The sequence below is a fragment of the Pseudoliparis swirei genome, chromosome 3, assembly GCF_029220125.1.
Source record: "Pseudoliparis swirei isolate HS2019 ecotype Mariana Trench chromosome 3, NWPU_hadal_v1, whole genome shotgun sequence".
NCBI classification, from domain to species: domain Eukaryota; kingdom Metazoa; phylum Chordata; class Actinopteri; order Perciformes; family Liparidae; genus Pseudoliparis; species Pseudoliparis swirei.
Window position 1 is genome coordinate 24,566,793 of NC_079390.1, and position 19,621 is coordinate 24,586,413.

Sequence of the window (19,621 nt, forward strand, 5' to 3'; positions counted from 1 at the left end):
TCCCGATAACCAGGGTGTGTTCCTCAGCGGGTGTGTCGCTGAGCAGGGAAAACTGGTTGGAAACGTGAAGTGGTTGGTGCACAGCGGGCTTCTGTGTAGACTTACTACTCCTGCGAACAGTTACCCAACCATCCGGCTGCACGGTTACCGCCGGGGAACAGCTAACAGCTGACTGTAGCTCCGCGCCGACTACGGGAGAGGGCGGGCTAACTAGCATAGCTGTCTGAGCTTCGATAGCGCGGAGCCGTGCATCTAACCCACTTAGACCTGCCTCCAACCTAGCAAATAAACTACACTTGTTGCATGTATCGTTATCATTAAGGGAGGCAGGGGGATAACTATACTTGAGACACCATTTGAACTCGAGCAGAAACCCGCCTGTCCACTAGAGGGCGCCAGAGGGCGAATGCGATTTAACACGATAAGCATAAACAAACATTATTATAAACTTCTCTTCTCCAGTTAGGTGCACAGGTAGACCTCTAGGCAGCAGGCTCGTGCACAGGTAGACCTCTAGGCAGCAGGCTCGTGCACAGGTAGACCCCTCGTCAGCAGGCTCGTGCACAGGTAGACCCCTATCTGACGGGGCATTTATTTGTGAGAATTACTCCCCGAAATGCTCCATGATGTATTTCTCTTTGTTTGGTCTGTTCCAGTTTAATTACAGAGGCTGAAACGAGTAAAGGCAAGAGGAAACAACACTTGTAATAACTACTTACTAACCTCGATTGTTCGTCATGCCGGATATGCTTGGAGTAAATAGTTTTTAATGACATTTAAGACATTGTTTAGGGCAAAGTTTAGCTAGCAGTAGTTAGCTATTGTAGAAAACCCTTCTGTTAAGTTTGTTTCTTCGGTACAGCAATGATGGTGATTTCACATATGTTTCATGTCACGTCAATGTAACCAAATAATCCTAAGAAATATAGTTTGTACCTCATTACCAACACCATTACTAACAATTCAAGCAGTTTTTAGTGGAATGGAGATCTATTTCGACCTCACTCTGACCGTCACCACGGTCTTCACCTTGAATGAAGCCTTCTTCTTCCTATCTGCGAGATCATAATATCAAAAATGTCATGTCATGACCGTAAGAGGCTGGCCGTAGGCTATAAAGCAACCGGAAAACCACGCCTCTTCCTCTTTGCCTTCTCGCCTCATCGGAGATCGGTAAGTATGTCGGGAAGCCAATAATCCGTCACTTAGTGTGCAGGTGCCTCGTGTCCCTGAGGATTTCTGTGGTTTTTCCCATGAGTTATGTATGTAACTCTCTGGCTGTTGCAGGTAAGATAAATGATATCACCTGCGGCTGATTGCCCATAGCCTGTTTGGTATTTTTGCATAAGCTGACGTTTGGGTGAGTATCTTTGCTTATTTCTCCTCTTGGAAGCAGTTGCAAGAGAGGAGTTATTGCTTTCAGCTGTTTCGCAAATTAAGTTTCTGCTCTTCGTACACGTGCGTACACGAGTGGTGTCTGTATTTAAATAGTGGCGCGCAATTTTTTGCCACTGAGTGTTTTAGCTCACCTGGTAGAGCGAGCGCTCTAGCTGCGGTAAGCGGTAGACCGAGGTTCGAATCCACCCTCGGCATTTCTTATTTTAGCCAAGAATTTTGCCTTGCATTCCCCTTGTATTTAAAAGGGCGTTTTCATTTTACCCTTAAACCTCTGTGCGCAGTAGGTGGGTCTCGTCATTTGTTCCCCCTGGTACGTCCGCGTACAGGAAAGGGGTGATTTAGAGTTCTTATGAGCTGTATTTTTGTTTATACTTCAAACCAGTGAGCATATATCCCCATTGACGTGGGTTTGGTCATTTGTTCCCCCTGGTACGTCCGCGTACAGGAAAGGGGTGATTTTGGGTTCTTATGAACTGTATTTTTGTTTATACTTCGAGCCAGTGAGCATATATCCCCATTGACTACTGTTCGCAGCAGGAGGGGTTACTTGGTACTATTATGGCTCCCCAGACCTGTCGGTTCTGTGGGGCAGCCATGGACATTCGTGACGGTCACCGTGAGTGTCCGTCTTGTTTGGGCATGGCCCATTTAATGGATGACGTTGATTGCCCATGTTCAGCAGCCATTGATCTGCCTCTGGAAGAAAGGGCCCGAAGGGCTAGGCTTGAGGGGCATTCCCAACACACTGTGACAGCTGCTCCCCCTAGTAGGGAACGAGAGCGTTGCATGGAAAGCCACTCCCGCAAGCGTAAACGGGGGCACTCCCAGGGAAAAAAACGTGCCCCAGAGACTAACTCTAAGCCACTGCAGAGTCCAGCCCCACCTATAGATGGGGCAGGGGGGCAGGAGGATACTCAGTGTCAAATCCTGGCCGCCATCCGTGGTCTGGCAGACAGGGTGAGTAGAATGGAAGCTCAGAGAGCAGCTCCACTGACTGCGGCTTGTTCGGGGGGGATCTCCCCTTGGGACTTGCCGGCATATGAAGACCATCAGACAGATCACCCTGATGCTTTATCACTTTACGCACAGGTTTCTCTCTTGGGGGACGAGTGCCACCCAGAGATTGCCAAAGAGTCACATTGCCTTAGCCTATCTAACGCAGGTGAGTCTGCGTCCATAGACAATGGTACTGGCGATGGTGTTCCCAGTGATGTGTTTTCAAGGGTTTTGAGTGCGGCTAAGATTACAGGCTTTTCAATTCCAATTGAAACCCCTAGCTCATCGGAGGGAGTCTGGGCTGGCATCTCGCAGTCTCGCCCCTCAGTGACTATTCCTGCAGCCGAGGATTATTGTCAGATGCTAAGGAGGTCATGGAATAATCCTGGTGGCGCCCCTCAGTTTAATTCAGGGTGCAGGAGGCTAGCCAAGGCACAGTACCCCCATGAGTCTGGTTTGGGTGATATGCCGCCTGTAGAGAGGGAAATGGCAGCTTTAACCCCTCTAGGCCCAGATAGGGTGACCACTGATCCACACTGTCCTCGTAAGGAGTGCAAGAAGACAGACCAATTGGTTTGTAGGTCCTATAATGCAGCAACCCGCGAGGCACGTGCAGGAAATGCACTCGCGCTTTTGTTAGCAGTGCTCAGAAGGACCGCTAGTGCAGGTGATCAGGCCACCTTTTTCCAGCGTCCATATGACGTTAGTTAAGCACCCAGTCCAGGCAAAAGTTCTGTCCGAGGAGATTGCAAACCTCCTTCGGAAGAAAGTAATTGCGAAGGTAAGGCCCAGCGAACAGCAAGCTGGCTTTTATTCAACATATTTCCTTGTTCCCAAAAAAGATGGTGGGATACGTCCCATCCTGGACCTGCGGCGACTAAATTCTTACATAAAGGTTCTGCCGTTCAAAATGCTGCACACACGGCACATTCTAGAGTCGATAGAGCAAGGGGAATGGTTCACCACTATCGATCTAGAAGACGCGTACTTCCACGTCCCCATTTGTCGGGCACATTGGCAGTTTCTACGGTTCGCTTTTCAAGGGCAAGCTTACGAGTTCAAGGTCCTTCCGTTTGGTCTCTCCCTTTCTCCGAGAGTCTTCACCCGAGTGGTAGCAGCCGCTCTGTCACCACTCCAGAGGGCAGGTTTAAAGATCCTGCCATACCTGGACGACTGGCTGGTCTGCGCTTCATCTCGCGAACAGGTCATGCAGCATACCGGGAGGGTCTTAGCTCATGTCCAAGCCCTTGGTTTCAGGGTGAACTTAAAGAAAAGCAACCTCGAACCGAGGCAGGAAACTGTATTCCTGGGGCTTTACCTGAACTCTCTTATGATGAAGGCGTCCCTTACCCCTCAGAGGGTGGCGAGAATCCAAGCGGTCTTGCGTATCTTACGACTGGGCAAACGCCTACAGTTGGTTCACTTTCAGAGACTGCTGGGATTGATATCAGCAGCAGTGTTGGTGATTCCGCTGGGCCTGCTCAGGGCTCGGCCCCTACAGCGGTGGCTGAATGCGTTCAACCTCCATCCACGGAGGGACAGGCAGGTGAAGCTCAGAGTGACTCAGTCATGTCAGAAAGCTTTGAGGCCACAAGTTGCTCACACAAGGTGTACCCTTGGGCAATCTGCCTTCAAGGAGGACGTTGGTGTCCACAGATGCCTCCATGACAGGCTGGGGAGCAGTCTGGGAGGGCAGAATGGCGAGAGGTGTTTGGAAACCTCCATGGGACACCGAACACATCAATGTGCTCGAGCTGAGGGCTGTGCATCTGGCTCTCAGGGCCTTTCTCCCATTCATACGTGGCAGGCATGTCCTGGTGAAGTCGGACAGCTCTGCCGCAGTTTACCATGTCAATCATCAAGGAGGCACGAAGTCTCTTCGTTGCCTCAAGGTTGCACAGAGGCTTCTGCCTTGGGCTTTTCCACACCTGGCCTCGCTAAAGGCTGTCTATGTACCAGGGGTGCTGAATCAGGCTGCAGACCTCCTCTCCAGATCGGGGCCTCTCCCGGGGGAATGGAGACTACACCCAGAAGTGGTAGCGAGTTTGTCGACTCAATTTGGCATGGCTCAGGTAGACCTGTTTGCATCCAAGGAAACAGCCCATTGCCAGCTGTGGTTTTCCCTGAGGCCCCCAGGCGGTCCTCTGGGCCTGGATGCTCTGTCTCACGAGTGGCCGGAGGGGTTACTGTACGCTTTCCCCCCACTACCATTGATTCCTCATGTGTTGGACAGAATCAACCGGGGGCACTACAAGGTTCTGTTGGTAGCCCCACGGTGGCCGGGGAGACATTGGTTTCCGGCCCTCCTTCGCCTGGTTCACGGCCGACTTTGGCCCTTGCCACTCAGGGCGGACCTTCTGTCCCAGGCGGGAGGAAAAATTTGGAACCCCAAGCCAGCTGTAATGCAGCTGTGGGCTTGGCCCCTTCTCAGTCCGTCTCTCATGACCTGAGTGAAGCTGTTCGGGAGACCATAGATAATGCTAGAGCACCCTCCACACGCTACAATTACAAGCAAAGGTGGAAATTGTTCTCATCATGGTGCCACCATAAAGGGGCAGATCCCGTCACCTGCCCGGTGGCTTTGGTACTTGACTTCCTCCAGTCGCTGCTGGAGGCAGGTAGGGCAGCTAGCACCCCGAGGGGCTAGACTGTGGCTATTTCTACTTTCCATGACACACTGGGGGGGCTTTCGGTAGGGAAGCACCCCATAGTGTCCCAGATTCTAAAAGGTGCTAACCGCCTGCGCCCAGGCAGGAGTTTACGGGCTCCATCATGGGACCTACCCTTGGTGTTGAGGTCCTTGGCTCCAGCCCCATACGAACCACTGGAACAGTCAGATTTTAAGTTTCTGTCACACAAAACTGCATTCCTTTTGGCCATTTGCTCTGCCAAGAGGGTGAGGGAGCTACACGCACTGTCTGTGAGCAGCGAGTGCTTGAGGTGGAGAGCAGAATATGCAGGGGTGTCTCTGTGGCCGAACCCGTTCTTCCTCCCTAAAGTGGTAAGCCCTCAGACAGTGAATCAGGCGATTGAAATGGAAACATTCCAACCTGATCCATCTTGCCAAGAGGGAGTGGCTCTTCATACATTGTGTCCAGTAAGGGCACTGAAGGCCTATGTTGATCGTACTCGGACGCTGAGGCAGGCACACACTCAGCTGTTCGTTTGTTATGGGGGCAAGAAGTTTGGTCACCCCCTGTCTAAGCAGCGTCTGTCCCACTGGTTGGTGGAGACAATTGCTCAGGCTTACTCTAACCAAGATTTCCCGGTCCCAGAAGGTCTGGTGGCCCACTCCACACGCAGTGTTGCTACTTCATGGGCAGCTCTAAAGGGAGTTGCTGTTGGGGACATTTGTGCAGCAGCATCATGGAGTACTCCATGCACGTTTGCAAGGTTTTATAGAGTCAATGTAACGTCTATGGCAATTGGTGCCACAGTTCTCATGTCGGCCGCCGAGCATGTTGGTGAGGCGGTGGAATCTTCCGTTCCTCGCGACAATGCTGATATTAGTCATCCAAGGTGAAGACCGTGGTGACGGTCAGAGTGAGGTCGAAATAGATCGTAAGTTATGTCCATAACTACGGATCTATGAGACCGAAGGATGACCGTCACCATCTCTTGTCGCTCAGAATGGGCTGAGGCGTTTCAGGCAGGAGGAAGAGGCGTGGTTTTCCGGTTGCTTTATAGCCTACGGCCAGCCTCTTACGGTCAGTCACATGACATTTTTGATATTATGATCTCGCAGATAGGAAGAAGAAGGCTTCATTCAAGGTGAAGACCGTGGTGACGGTCATCCTTCGGTCTCATAGATCCGTAGTTATGGACATAACTTACGTTAGTCACCTCTCCATAGATCAGAGTTCAATCAGGATAACTCACTCGTTTTAATGAAAAATACATGTTCAAACTATTTTTTTAGGTACATTGGAAACATCTAGATATAAATTGGATTAGTCTACCATTCTCACCAACCTTTTGTATGTTTGTCCTTCCCCTGCTAAGTGGGGTGGAATAATGGCGAAAAGGTGGGGTAAGATCCCGGAAAGGGTTATTAATATTTGGTTATGTGTGGCTTTCTGGAAAACAATAAATGTTTACATTTAGGCACCCCTGCGATCATCACACTTTTTCTGTGACAAACTGACCCCGGCCCCCATCAGAGAAGGGGAAAGTTATGTGGCCCTCACAGGAAAAGGTTTGAGGACCCCTGGTCTACTGGATCACTGACTATCTCACAGGCAGACCACAGGATGTTCAACTGGGACGGTGGTCGGTGATGTTGGAGCTGGAAGTCGTCGGTTGTCCCTTGAGCACGTAGGCCCACCAATATCCACTTTGAGTGAATAATAGTTCATAACTGGGCGGCCATCACGTCTCCGTCCATGTTTCTGGAAACTTGTCAGGAAAAACTGAAGAGGATTCATTTGTCACTGGATTTTTATGTGACCACAACCGGGCCGAGGAATGCGAGAGAAACAATATAATGTTTTAAATATGTCCACCAAACTGGAGTAAAGTTTTGCGGCATTAAAATACAGTAAAAAAGACTTTTTTTTTGCTCCTTCCCGATGGGCACAGTCTGCGGCGCGCGAGACGGAGAGCCGAGAAGTGTTAACGCGACACGTAGAGACAGAAATGACATGTTGTTGTAGAGATGATCAACAACAGACGTTTAGTTTAATAAAAGAACAAAGACGTGCTATAGAGAAAATTTCAGGGGGGCGGACCAATTTTTTTTAATGTCATGCGATCTACCAACACTACGCCGCCATCGACTGGCAGGTCGCCGCGATCGACGTATTGAGCACCCCTGTTTTAGACAATCAGAGGCGACTTTGGAGAAGCACCTGAGGGTTTGAATGCCCTCTTCTTGTGATGAATGGACACTTCAAGCTGTAGAGACAAAAGACACATAAACAAACCAAATTATATCAGAAGCTTTTAATATGTATTTTTTATATTTTTCAAGCCACGGTGACTGTCTACTAAATTATATTTAATGTTCATTTATTTAATAATTTTCCAGTGACGGTGCATATAAATCAACATTTCAGTTTCTACTTCGACAGTATACGAGTATTGACATAGGATGCATTTACGAAGACGTATGTATTCCTTAAGGAACCCACCTTTGTCTTTTGTGCATCTGTTGAATAGTTTGAGGTAGAGGTCGTCCTAAAGTCTCTGGAAGGAAGAGCGCAGCAAAGGCCGACACAACAGCCAGAGTCCCCATGACAACATAAGGGAGGTACTCAAAGTCTCCACCTGTGAAAGAGAAGAGGACATTTGGATGAAGGAAGTCCTGTGTTTATTGTGCACTGTTACTATTTACTGTATGTGAATGAATCAGTGTGTATAGCAAATCAGATGCTTTTCTATTTGAAGTTACTCCAAGGAACAATTTGGTGTTGATTTTGGCGGTTCCTGTGGTCAAAAGAGCACCAGGGTCACTTTATAAAACCTAATTTTACTTCAGGAGAGGCATGCTCTGATTGGTCCTGGTTCTGGTGCCTCCTTTTCCTCCAGTGGGTCTATTAGTATAGCCAGGGTCTCCAGCAGCGGGGTGTCGGTGTCGACTACCAGGGGATACCGGCAGCAAAGTGACGCTCTGCTCCCGGACAGATTTTGGAGAACTCTCCTCCGGTCAGCCAGGTTAAAATCTGCAGTGAAGCTTGTTTCGGTCGTTGCCGGAGGCCCAACTGGTGTCTGGACCGATGAGTTTCTGGTGAACCTGCATGGTTTCAACTTTGCATTTTGTGGGCGACTGTGGTTCACAGGTCCGTCATTCAATCAGGGGATTGGCGGTCCTTGAGTAAGACACTGAACCCTGAATTGTTCACTGTATCTCTATCTACGGTGTATGACTGTAACATTTAAGTCGCTTTGGATAAAAGCAGCAGCTAAATGAAAAGCATGGAAACCGACCCGGCGGCCCTGATGACAAGTATTAAGAATAACTATGAAGGAAAACCCAATCTATGACGGTCATGTAGAGGATTTAGTCTTGATTTGAGACAGTTTCATAATCGGTTAAAAATCCCTTGAAGTAACTTTAAATGATATTTCAGGGTAACCAATGACTCACTTAGCTGTGACAAAAAAGGAGCAATGGAACTGCCCACTTTGGAAACAGCACTGCATGTCCCTGTCGCTGTGTTCCTGAGCACAGTGGGGTAAAGCTCTGCAGTGTAGGCATACATCAGGGTAAAACCAGCAGTCATGGCAAATTTACCCAGCATCTCCAGAGCAACAGCCAGTTCTGATAAACCTGAAAGGAGAGAACAGTTTGTCTGAGAAAGCTCCTGAATGATCCACAGCAGCAGATCAGATGCATTTGTGACATTTTGTACCCATGCCTTCACTCAATAAAACCATTTTCTCTGCTGCTTTAAAAACTCCAAAGCCTTCTTAACAAGTCTTTAACCTCAGAAACCAAGTAGCTCAAGACTACATTATTAGCTTCTACTAGCATGACACAGACAGTTGGGATTGCGTTCTGTTTAATGCGTGCACCAGATTCTAAATAATAGGAATGATGCATGGTACAAATAAGGAATATCTTTGGGTCTGCTGCATACATAAAACAAATTAAAACAATTCTAAATGTTATAGGAGTGCAATTTTGAATCTGTTAAGTACTCTAGTTAAGGAGGGCTTGATATATTTGCTTGGAAATATAAAAGTGCCATGATGCACCACACGTCACGTCACTGCTTACTTTCAGGCACCAGTTGAAGGAAATACAGCGACAATCCTCCAACGAGCAAAGTAGAAACAACAGAAAGCCGTCGTGGGAAGTATCGCAGCGCCAGCCAGCTGGAAGTGTATGCTGGTACCTCTACAGCTGCTGAGAGGAAGCAGCTGATGTAGGGGTTAGCATGAAGTCGGGATGTGTTCAGGGACAGGCCATAGTATCCCATACTGAGAGTCAACCTGGGGAGATACAGACAACCAAGAGGTATCAATGGAAATTAGCACAGAAACAACATTTGACATGACCAAAACGATTAAACTCAGTACTTTCACGTAAAAAGAGAGAAATAAAACTAACCAAGGAAAAAAACCAAGTAATTTCCTCGTTGTAAATGAGTGAATGTAAAAACAATACTCTGGTGGCTGGGGCATTGTTAGGCTCAGCTGCGGTGGTGAGTGAGGGAGTGGTTCAGGGAACAGGTGCCGGGAAAAGGCCTAATTGGCCTCAGCTGTAGGGAATCAGGGCTATTGTGTCTATCCCTATATCAGCTGCAATGAGACAATTCACACCGGGAGAAAAGGTACTTGTATTGCTTCCTTATTCCAGCTCTAAACTCCTCACCAAGTGGCAAGGGCCCTTTGTGGTCACACAGGGAGTGGGGGATGTTGACTATGACGTGGTGCGTTCTGACAGGGGCGGAGCTACACAGCTTTACCACCTCAACCTCCTAAAAGCATAGAGGGAGGCGGAGTCTGTTTCTCTGGTGTCCTCGGTATCTGAGAGAGAGGAGCTGGGGCCTGAGGTCCCAAAATGCACCAATCCAGTTGCGAAGACCATCTCTTCGGGACCCAGAGAACAGACATTGCCCAGTTGCAAGAGCAGTTTGCTGACATGTTCTCACTCCTGCCTCCTGTGTCACGTTTTGAAGCCTACCTAATGCCTCGGATCGACGAACCCCTGGACCGGCTGGGCACTGTGAGTTTCTTTACGACCCTGCATTTAACCAAGGGCGACTGGCAGATTCCTCTATAGCCAGAGTCCAAGGAAAAAATGGCCTTCTCCACTCCGTTTGGTTTATACAAATTCACCACACTTCCCTTTGGGTTGTTCGTGGCCCCAGCTACTTTTCAACACCTCACGGACCAGGTTCTGCGTCCGCAGGCTGCATATGCTGTGGCCTACTTGGATGACGTAGTTATCCACAGCACCAACTGGGTGGAGCATGTTCAGCGGGTGGACACGGTGCTGGAATCCTTGAGGCAGGCAGGGCTCACCACCAACCCAGGGAAGTGTGCAGTTGGACAGAGGGAGGTACGGTATCTGGGGTACGACTTGGGCATCCCCATGACTGACCTGACCCAGAAAGGTGCCTCCGGTCCAGTGGACGGAGCAGTGCCAGTTGGTATTTGAGGAGGTAAAACAAACTCTCTGTGGGGAAGCACTCCTTCATACACCTAACTTCTCTCTCCCTTTTACTCGGCAGACTGACAGTAGGCCAGATGGCACCCTATCCTAAGTCAGGCGGTGGGGGTATGTGGTGGTTAGGCTCAGCTGCCGAGTGGAGTGGGGGAGTGGCTCAGAAAACAGGTGCCTTGAAGAGGCCTAATTGGCCGCAGCTGTAGGGAATCAGGGCTATTGTGTCTCTCCCCTATATCAGCTGCAATGGAGATGGAAGAACGAGACCGGCAGAGCAGAGACACTGAATAAAGTATCTTGCCAAACATCACGCTAAAGGGGGGGGGGGGACCCTGGGGATTGTGACAGGAGTTGTTACAAATACACACTCACCACAGCAGGCACAGAATGAACGTCGTGTTTCTGATGTTTTTTGTCTTCACCAGGTTGAAGACATTGTGCTGTTCCTTCGGGTTCGTCTTTGTCTCATCAACCTGCAACATACAAAAACCTTCATCTCACCAGTAGTTTACCGTATCATTCCACCACTTTGGTCCAGAATGAAATATCTCAACAACTGGCAGAAGAATTGTCATGAAATGTGATACGTACATTGCTACTAATGGCATTTATAGTTCTAACAGTGTGTCTCTTGAAGCACACATTGTGTTCAGTGTCCGGTCCTACACGATTTAGGTTTGGGCAGACCTACATGTACGCCGTAGTCCTCAAAGATGACCAGTGGAGCATCGACTTTGTTCCATTTCGCAGCTTTTCTCACAATGTTCTCAGCCTCCTCCACTCTTCCCTGAGAGAGCAACCAACGAGGAGACTCTGGGATGAACCTGCCTCAGTTTGAAAGAGGGAGGCAAAAAGGTTCGAGTCGGATCAGAGAGGCTTAAATGACACGTGAAGACAAGTTAGGATATTTATATAGTAAATTAGGCACATTAATATTAAACATTAAAACATAACCTTAAGGACACATTAATGTACCCTCTGTCCTGGTTGCTTGTTTGGTACATACGTGCATTTGTCTTGTTCAGTGTTGATGTATGTTATGTGCCTCTGTGATATATATGTACTCATACTGTAGCTACACTTTTCCTTTGCTTTTATGTGAAATGTTTTTGTCCATATATTACTGTCTGTCTATCTATGTTATTAGAAATGTTGTAATTTCTGGCTGCCTTCAAACGAATCTGGTCTGGGACAGCAGATGAAAATGAACCTCTCTGGCTAACTCTGGCTCACTTATAGTGTTACTCTTGATTGGTGTGCATTGTCCCTGTAAAAATATACAATTACTTTATTTTCATCTTCTGACAGGAGCAAAATCAGGGGTCTTCTGGAGCACCAAATAATGGCTAGTGATGGCGAAGCTATCATCCCTGATGGACAACACCTCCTACCTCATGCAGGACACTCAACAGCTCAGGGTTTGCCCAGGTTCATGTGTTTTGTGGACTTGGGGGCTTACAATAGGTTCCCTTACGGACTCCTGCGGGGAGTATTGCGAGAGTATGGGGCACCGGACTGTTGGTCTTACATTCCTTGTACATTCCTTGACTGAAAGCTGTTTTTGTGTTCTCAGCACAATGTCAAATTTGTTCTTGCCGATTATTGGCGTCTGCCAAGGTTGTTACTAATTAAATTATCATTCAACCTTTCAAGTGGTCGAAAGACTACAATTGCGGGTAAGATTACTTTCCTCCATAGGGTGGTTGGGCTTAACTTCAGAGATCGCAAGAGGGGCTCAGACATTCGGAAGGATCTCAAAAAGCTTTTTCACCTTCATAAAGAGCTAGTTGAAGTGGTCAGTATGCCTCCGGGGCACTTTACTTTGGAGGTTTTCTGGGCATGTCCAACTAGTAGAAGACCATAAACACGTTGGTGGGATTATATATATTATCTGGCCTGGGAACCCCAAAAGATCCCCAGGAAGAGCTGGGAAACGTTGCTGGAGTGAGGGGTACCTTGACTATCTTGCATAGCCTTCTGCCAATGTTAACCAGCCCCAGATAAGGGGAAGTAAAAGGATGGATGATATGGTAAAGTTAATATGAAACCATGCTTTATTGTCATGAGTACAACCTACCACCAGAGCGGTATGTAGAGCAGGCCAGGCAGAGAGATAGCCAGCAGGAGAGACTTCCAGCCCCTGAAGAAGTAAGCCAAAAGAGGCAGCATCATGTAGCCAAAGGCATACCCCAGACACACCCCCAGAGAAGAGAACAGGACCCGTACATTACCAGTCAAGATCTCATTGCCTGAAAGAGAGAGAAATGCAGGCAAATAGGTGAAGTTAGTTATAAGAAGTGGTACAACAGGACTTGCACAGTACACACAATATATGTAAATTGTTCAACATCACTAACGGTAGTATTTCTTGTTCAACAGCACAACATGTAAACATTTACCCAGCACAAAAGCAGACACATAGTTGGAGATCTGTCCAATTCCACTGATGAAGCCGAGGATGGTGAACACAATCCATGAAGTCGAAAAGATTTGAAAAAAAGAAAAAATGGTCTGAACTGCCATTGTGCAAAAAAAAACAGGCTTTCTTCCAAACCTAGAATGAGAAGTAATAGGAGCAACAACATTTTTGAATCCTTTACACTAACGGTTACTAAAGATCCTTTCAGTTTAAATGTATCCATTTTTTATCTACTGTGTTTTTTTATTTGGCAAAAGTTAAGCATGGACATTTTCATCAAGAATGAAAAGGCTTTAGGAATATGATGTGTACATGATTTGTAATATGAGATGGTGTGTTCAGTGCCTGTCTGAGAGCTGTCCTGAGAAGAAGGATCCAACCAGAACCCCCAGTAAGAAAACTGTTGTGGTGAACGGCTGCTTCCACTGCTCTCCACACACCAGGTCAAACTGGAGGAGCGTGAACAAAGACAAATAACCTCCGTTTATACAAAAAATGTAAAAATACACCAAACATTTCCTTCCTTAGCAAATCACAGTTGAGTTTGTGTTCCATTGAGGTTTATTGATTGACTTTAGTCCAGTTACTGAACTGTAGGCTTACATACAACAACCCTCACCTCCGAGACGATGGTGGACTGGTAGACGTCTCTGCTGTAGCTCCACCCGTCCACACAGCCCTCCTGCTCCAGGTCCGTCAGGTTGACGTCCCGGCCAGGAACCAATCCCTGAGCGGAGAGATTTCTGACCACGTCCAGCCTGAACCTGCTGCACCTGCTCAGCTGCTGGTTCCCATTCACCACCTCACGGGCACAACGGCACACACCTGTTAGTGGCGTTAGTCATGTTTTACATAAAACCGTAAACCGTCGGGGGACTTTTTGGACTTTGTGGTTAAACCGTCTAAAACATGATAATAAACATGAGAATATAAATTGAAGTTGGACATCAAAATAAAGAACACAACTTGGGCTATAAAAACCAGTTAGCCATTTCAACACAACTCAAACACCAACTAAAATAATCATTAAAATATCATAATCATAATTTTGTCGGAGACGGCCTATTTAGAATGTTTCCGGAACTAGCGACATGTAGCTACGTGCTATTGGAAAAAAAGAAAAGTTAGAAAGCAAGAAGACTCCACACAGGTTCTAAATATCTTTACAGAATCATTCTGCACCAAAGCATCACAGAGATATGAGCTAAAGAACATATGTTCCGTGTATGTCCCTTTAAAAAACATGGCGGACATTTGGAGAAGACGTGAAAATCAGCTTTGAGGCATTTCGATTTCAGCATATCGGATTCCATGTTTCAAATATGGCGACGCCTTTCTGTATCCTATTGGCTCACATTGCTGTCAATCTTGTTTTAAGACGTGTTGTTCTTTCAAACCCACCCTTCCCCTGCAGAGATATCTGCCTAGCAACAGCTCAGAAGTGACAGAGAGGAGAATATCCATAACGCAGAGGACACACACCACTTTGTTTTATCGTTCTTTTATCTTTGGTTTACTGTTGTAAAGCCACAGACTAATGTGTTTAGATGTATTGAACACCATAAGTAATATACAAGTGAAATATATGGTTTGGTACATGAGAAAAGTCAAATGGTGATGAGATGGTGCTAAAATGCACATTTTGAAGAACTCTTTACTAAAAACTCCCTCGCTGCTTTCTGTTTCACTTTTGGGCAGCACGGTGGCTCAGTGGTTAGCACTGTCTCCTCACAGCAAGAAGGCCCTGGGTTCGAATCCCGGTCGTTCCAGGTCCTTTCTGTGTGGAGTTTGCATGTTCTCCTCGTGCCTGTGTGGGTTTCCTCCGGGTCCTCCGGTTTCCCCCTCCATCATAAAGACATGCACCGCAGCCTCACCCCGGTTCGTATGGATGTGAATGAGTGTTGGTGGTGGGGGAGGGGCCGGAGGCGCTGATTGGCTGCCACGCTTCCGTCAGTCTGCTCCAGGGCAGCTGTGGCTCCTGATGTAGCTCCACCACCGGGACGACTGTGTGTGACTACTGGACTCTGCACTCTGTAAAGCGACTTCGAGTGTCTAGAGAAGCGCTATATAAAATAAATGATTATTATTATTATATTACTTTTTCAAAGTCACATTTTGCAGAGAGACTGTCCACAAGTTGTGCTATTATATGGCTGATTTTAGGCCTTTGCTGTGCTTCCTTCCAAGAGATATTCATCTTGAAAGTGCTTCTTTTTCGAGTGGTTTTCAAAAGGTTAAACTTTATACTGCAGATGCAGAAAAACACTGTACATTAATTAACTCCAAAGCCACACATTTGATTATCAAAGTATTGTAATATGTTGTGGCTGGATTTCTTCCTTCTAGTCGATTCTGACTGATCTCTTAACCTGATGCATATAAACGTGTTTCTCTCTATCTGACTGCTGCTGAGACGCCACAGGAGACTCACACACACACACACACACACACACAGGAGACTCACACACACACACACACACACAGGAGACTCACACACACACACACAGGAGACTCACACACACACACACACACACACAGGAGACTCACCCTCTGGACCTCCGTAACACCCACAGGACACAGAGAGTTTGGATCAGAGTTCACTTCATGGAGATTTATTTGTAACCAACAGTTTCACAAATAGACCTGAGCTGGGTATTAAAAACAACGACCTCCCCACATCTGTCTTTACCAACTGCCGAACAAACATATTATTTATACATCACACTCAATGCATGTGCTCCACCGTCCACTCCCTCATTACATATTATTCCTCGTCACTCAGTTTAACCCTGTCCCATTTCAAGCCGGTTACTTTAAGGAACGTAGAAGTTGAATCTAATCTAACCTCATCTAATCTTAGGTTAGATTAGACGTCCCCTCGTCTCTCTGATCGTTATCTGTCTCAGCATCCCGGCCCTCGCTCTGCAGTCTCCTCTCTACCGGTTAATTCTGGATCAGCACCAGGCCGCTGGGTCTGTCTCTGTCTGCCGTTCTTGTACCTTGTGTTAGGGAGAGGCTGTGTGCCCTCTAGGTCATCTGTGCAGCTGTAATTTAAGCCTAATATAACACAATGGAAAAGTTTAACACACACTATTTGTATATGTTGTGGAAGCACACAATTCAAAACATTATATCCACCACAAATATAACAAATTGAGGTAAGAGTTATATCACTGAAAGCCTGAACTCACAAATATCCAAAGTTCTCACGCTGGTGAGTCCAAATCATTGCAGAATGTTTGATGCTTATATTATAATTGCTTATAATTATAGCTTATAACTAGGGCTGTCAGCGTTAACGCGTTAATCTATGCGATTAATTTGGCCGCGATTAACGCACTAAAATATTTTAACGCAATTAACGCAACTTTGTTTCCTTCCGGTGTCGTTGAAGTTGTTGCACTCCTCTGAGTGTCAAGCCGCGGCAGTCCGCCTCCTTCCTCCCGTCTGCTCCTCCATATTCACAGAGGAGCAGAGGGCGACCTGTCGGTGACGCGGGGCGGAAGGTGAAGGGGACTTTGTTGTTGCTCCGCCCCGATGCGCGCGCACACACGCTGGCATGGAGCTCTGCGGCGCGCGGGACGGAGAGAGAAGAGTGACCGACACTAGAGACAGAATGACATGCTGCTGTAGAGACGACCAACAACAGACGTTTAGTTTAATAAAAGAACAAAGAGGTCTCTAAGGAAAGAACCGTACATTACTTCTGCTGGAGAGACGACCAACAACAGACGTTTAGTTTAATAAAGAACAAAGACGTCTTAAGGAAAGAACCGTACATTACTTCTGCTGGAGAGACGACCAACAACAGACGTTTAGTTTAATAAAGAACAAAGACGTCTTGAAGGAAAGAACCGTACATTACTTCTGCTGGAGGCGACCAACAACAGGCGTTTAGTTTAATAAAGAACAAAGCGTCTAAGGAAAGAACCGTACATTACTTCTGCTGGAGGCGACCAACAACAGACGTTTAGTTTAATAAAGAACAAAGAGGTCTCTAAGGAAAGAACCGTACATTACTTCTGCTGGAGCGACGACCAACAACAGACGTCGAGTTTAATAATGAACAAAGCCGTCTTGAAGGAAAGAACCGTACATTACTTCTGCTGGAGAGACGACCAACAACAGACGTTTAGTTTAATAAAGAACAAAGACGTCTAAGGAAAGAACCGTACATTACTTCTGCTGTAGAGACGACCAACAACAGACGTTTAGTTTAATAAAGAACAAAGACGTCTTGAAGGAAAGAACCGTACATTACTTCTGCTGTAGGGACGACCAAGAACAGATGTTTAGTTTAATACAAGAACAAAGACGTCTAAGGAAAGAACCGTACATTACTTCTGCTGGAGAGACGACCAACAACAGACGTTTAGTTTAATAAAGAACAAAGACGTCTCTAAGGAAAGAACCGTACATTACTTCTGCTGTAGGGACGACCAAGAACAGATGTTTAGTTTAATACAAGAACAAAGACGTCTCTAAGGAAAGAACCGTACATTACTTCTGCTGGAGGCGACCCACAACAGACGTTTAGTTTAATGAAGAACAAAGGCGTCTAAGGAAAGAACCGTACATTACTTCTGCTGGAGGCGACCAACAACAGACGTTTAGTTTAATAAAGAACAAAGGCGTCTCTAAGGAAAGAACCGTACATTACTTCTGCTGGAGGCGACCAACAACAGACGTTTAGTTTAATGAAGAACAAAGACGTCTTGAAGGAAAGAACCGTACATTACTTCTGCTGGAGGCGACCAACAACAGACGTTTAGTTTAATAAAGAACAAAGGCGTCTCTAAGGAAAGAACCGTACATTACTTCTGCTGGAGGCGACCAACAACAGACGTTTAGTTTAATAAAGAACAAAGGCGTCTTGAAGGAAAGAACCGTACATTACTTCTGCTGGAGGCGACCAACAACAGACGTTTAGTTTAATAAAGAACAAAGGCGTCTTGAAGGAAAGAACCGTACATTACTTCTGCTGGAGGCGACCAACAACAGACGTTTAGTTTAATAAAGAACAAAGGCGTCTTGAAGGAAAGAACCGTACATTACTTCTGCTAGAGGCGACCAACAACAGACATTTAGTTTAATAAAGAACAAAGACGTCTAAGGAAAGAACCGTACATTACTTCTGCTGGAGAGACGACCAGCAACAGACGTTTAGTTTAATAAAGAACAAAGACGTCTTGAAGGAAAGAACCGTACATTACTTCTGCTGGAGAGACGACCAACAACAGACGTTTAGTTTAATAAAGAACAAAGACATCTCTAAGGAAAGAACCGTACATTACTTCTGCTTTAGAGACGACCAACAGACGTTTAGTTTAATAAAGAACAAAGACGTCTCTAAGGAAAGAACCGTACATTACTTCTGCTGGAGAGACGACCAACAACAGACGTTTAGTTTAATAAAGAACAAAGACGTCTCTAAGGAAAGAACCGTACGTTACTTCAGCTGTAATCTGGCGCTATAGAGAACATAACAGGGGGGCGGGGCCTCACCCTGATAGAATGGTGGGGAAACACTGGGATGTGTCACATGCAAAAGACTTTAAAAGGTGAATTTACATTGTTTTGTAAAATGGAGTAAATGCCCCCAGCCTCCAGAGGGTTAACATGACATATGTGTCAGTTACCAAGGCCACTGGTTCTGCTGCTCAGTGTTAAAGATGACAGGACCAATGGGGTCTCTAATACACCTTGTTTTACTAATCTGATGTTTCACTGAAGAAACAATTTATCATCCACGATATTAAATACCTCGCTGGCACTTTATAGGTAGGAGCCTCTTTAAAAACACAGCTCTGTGTGAAGTTTGGTCTTTAAAAAAGAATACAATAAAACAAGTGTCTGAAATACACGCTGTCTGAAGGGATTACTCGTTCATTTAGAAGATTTAGTCTTTAGAAGAAAAAAAACTTTTAATCGCGATTAATGAATTTCAAAATGTGCGATTAATTAGTTAATTTGTTTTAATCAATTGACAGCCCTACTTATAACTTATAATGAGAAACCAGTGTAGCAACATAAAATAACTACCTCTATCGGGATGCTGGCGTTGTGCCAGTCTTGGGTCAAGTTGACTTCAGGAACCAGGCAGTGGTGACGGGGAGCGTCAGTCAAGAAGACAACAGAGAAAGTGAATCCATTGGGAAAAATGCTGGAACAGAGCAGGAAGAAGACGACCTGCTGGAAACGTCCCCACTGGCCCAGAAAAGCGACGGAGTCTTCGTAATCCTTCATGGTCTCAGAGCCCAGACCGTCCACCGTGTGGAGGCTGTGGACTTGTTTTCTACTGCAACGGAACAAAGAGAGTTTTACGCTCCCATCTCATGCATACAAGCCACGCCTTGTCAGATATAACTTTGTTATCTTTAACTGTGTATGTGTCAGTTAGTGTTTCACGTGTGTGTGTGTTTCTATTTCCCAATGAGGATGAAAAACATCAGCCCGTATATGAAAGCCATAGACGTGGAGTCCATATCTTTTGAAAAACAAGCCAATAAAGCACCGTTGGGGGTTGTTGGTGTTCGGCAATTTAAATGAACATTTCATGTATTTATTATGTTTTACAATACAGTCTAATATTGTCTTGTGTAATATTCCTCAAGAACAACCATAAACAATTATAATCAGAAATCAACTGTGATTTAGACCAGTGGTTCTCAAACTGCGGTACGTGGAGCCACTCCAGG

The 19,621-nt window shown here is 46.2% G+C and overlaps 1 protein-coding gene across 1 annotated transcript; it reads right to left on the minus strand.

Annotated features, from left to right (window-relative positions):
- Positions 1-7,101: 7,101 nt before the first annotated feature.
- LOC130191071 (organic cation/carnitine transporter 2-like) lies at positions 7,102-19,169 on the minus strand. Its single transcript, XM_056410742.1, has 11 exons — positions 18,966-19,169; positions 13,543-13,725; positions 13,269-13,372; positions 12,904-13,058; positions 12,582-12,753; positions 11,196-11,328; positions 10,877-10,977; positions 9,113-9,327; positions 8,480-8,662; positions 7,524-7,659; positions 7,102-7,287 (listed from the first exon to the last, which is right to left on the minus strand). Exons 1-11 carry the CDS (start codon positions 19,167-19,169, stop codon positions 7,218-7,220), a joined length of 1,656 nt encoding a protein of 551 aa, XP_056266717.1. The 3' UTR covers positions 7,102-7,217.
- Positions 19,170-19,621: the final 452 nt, after the last annotated feature.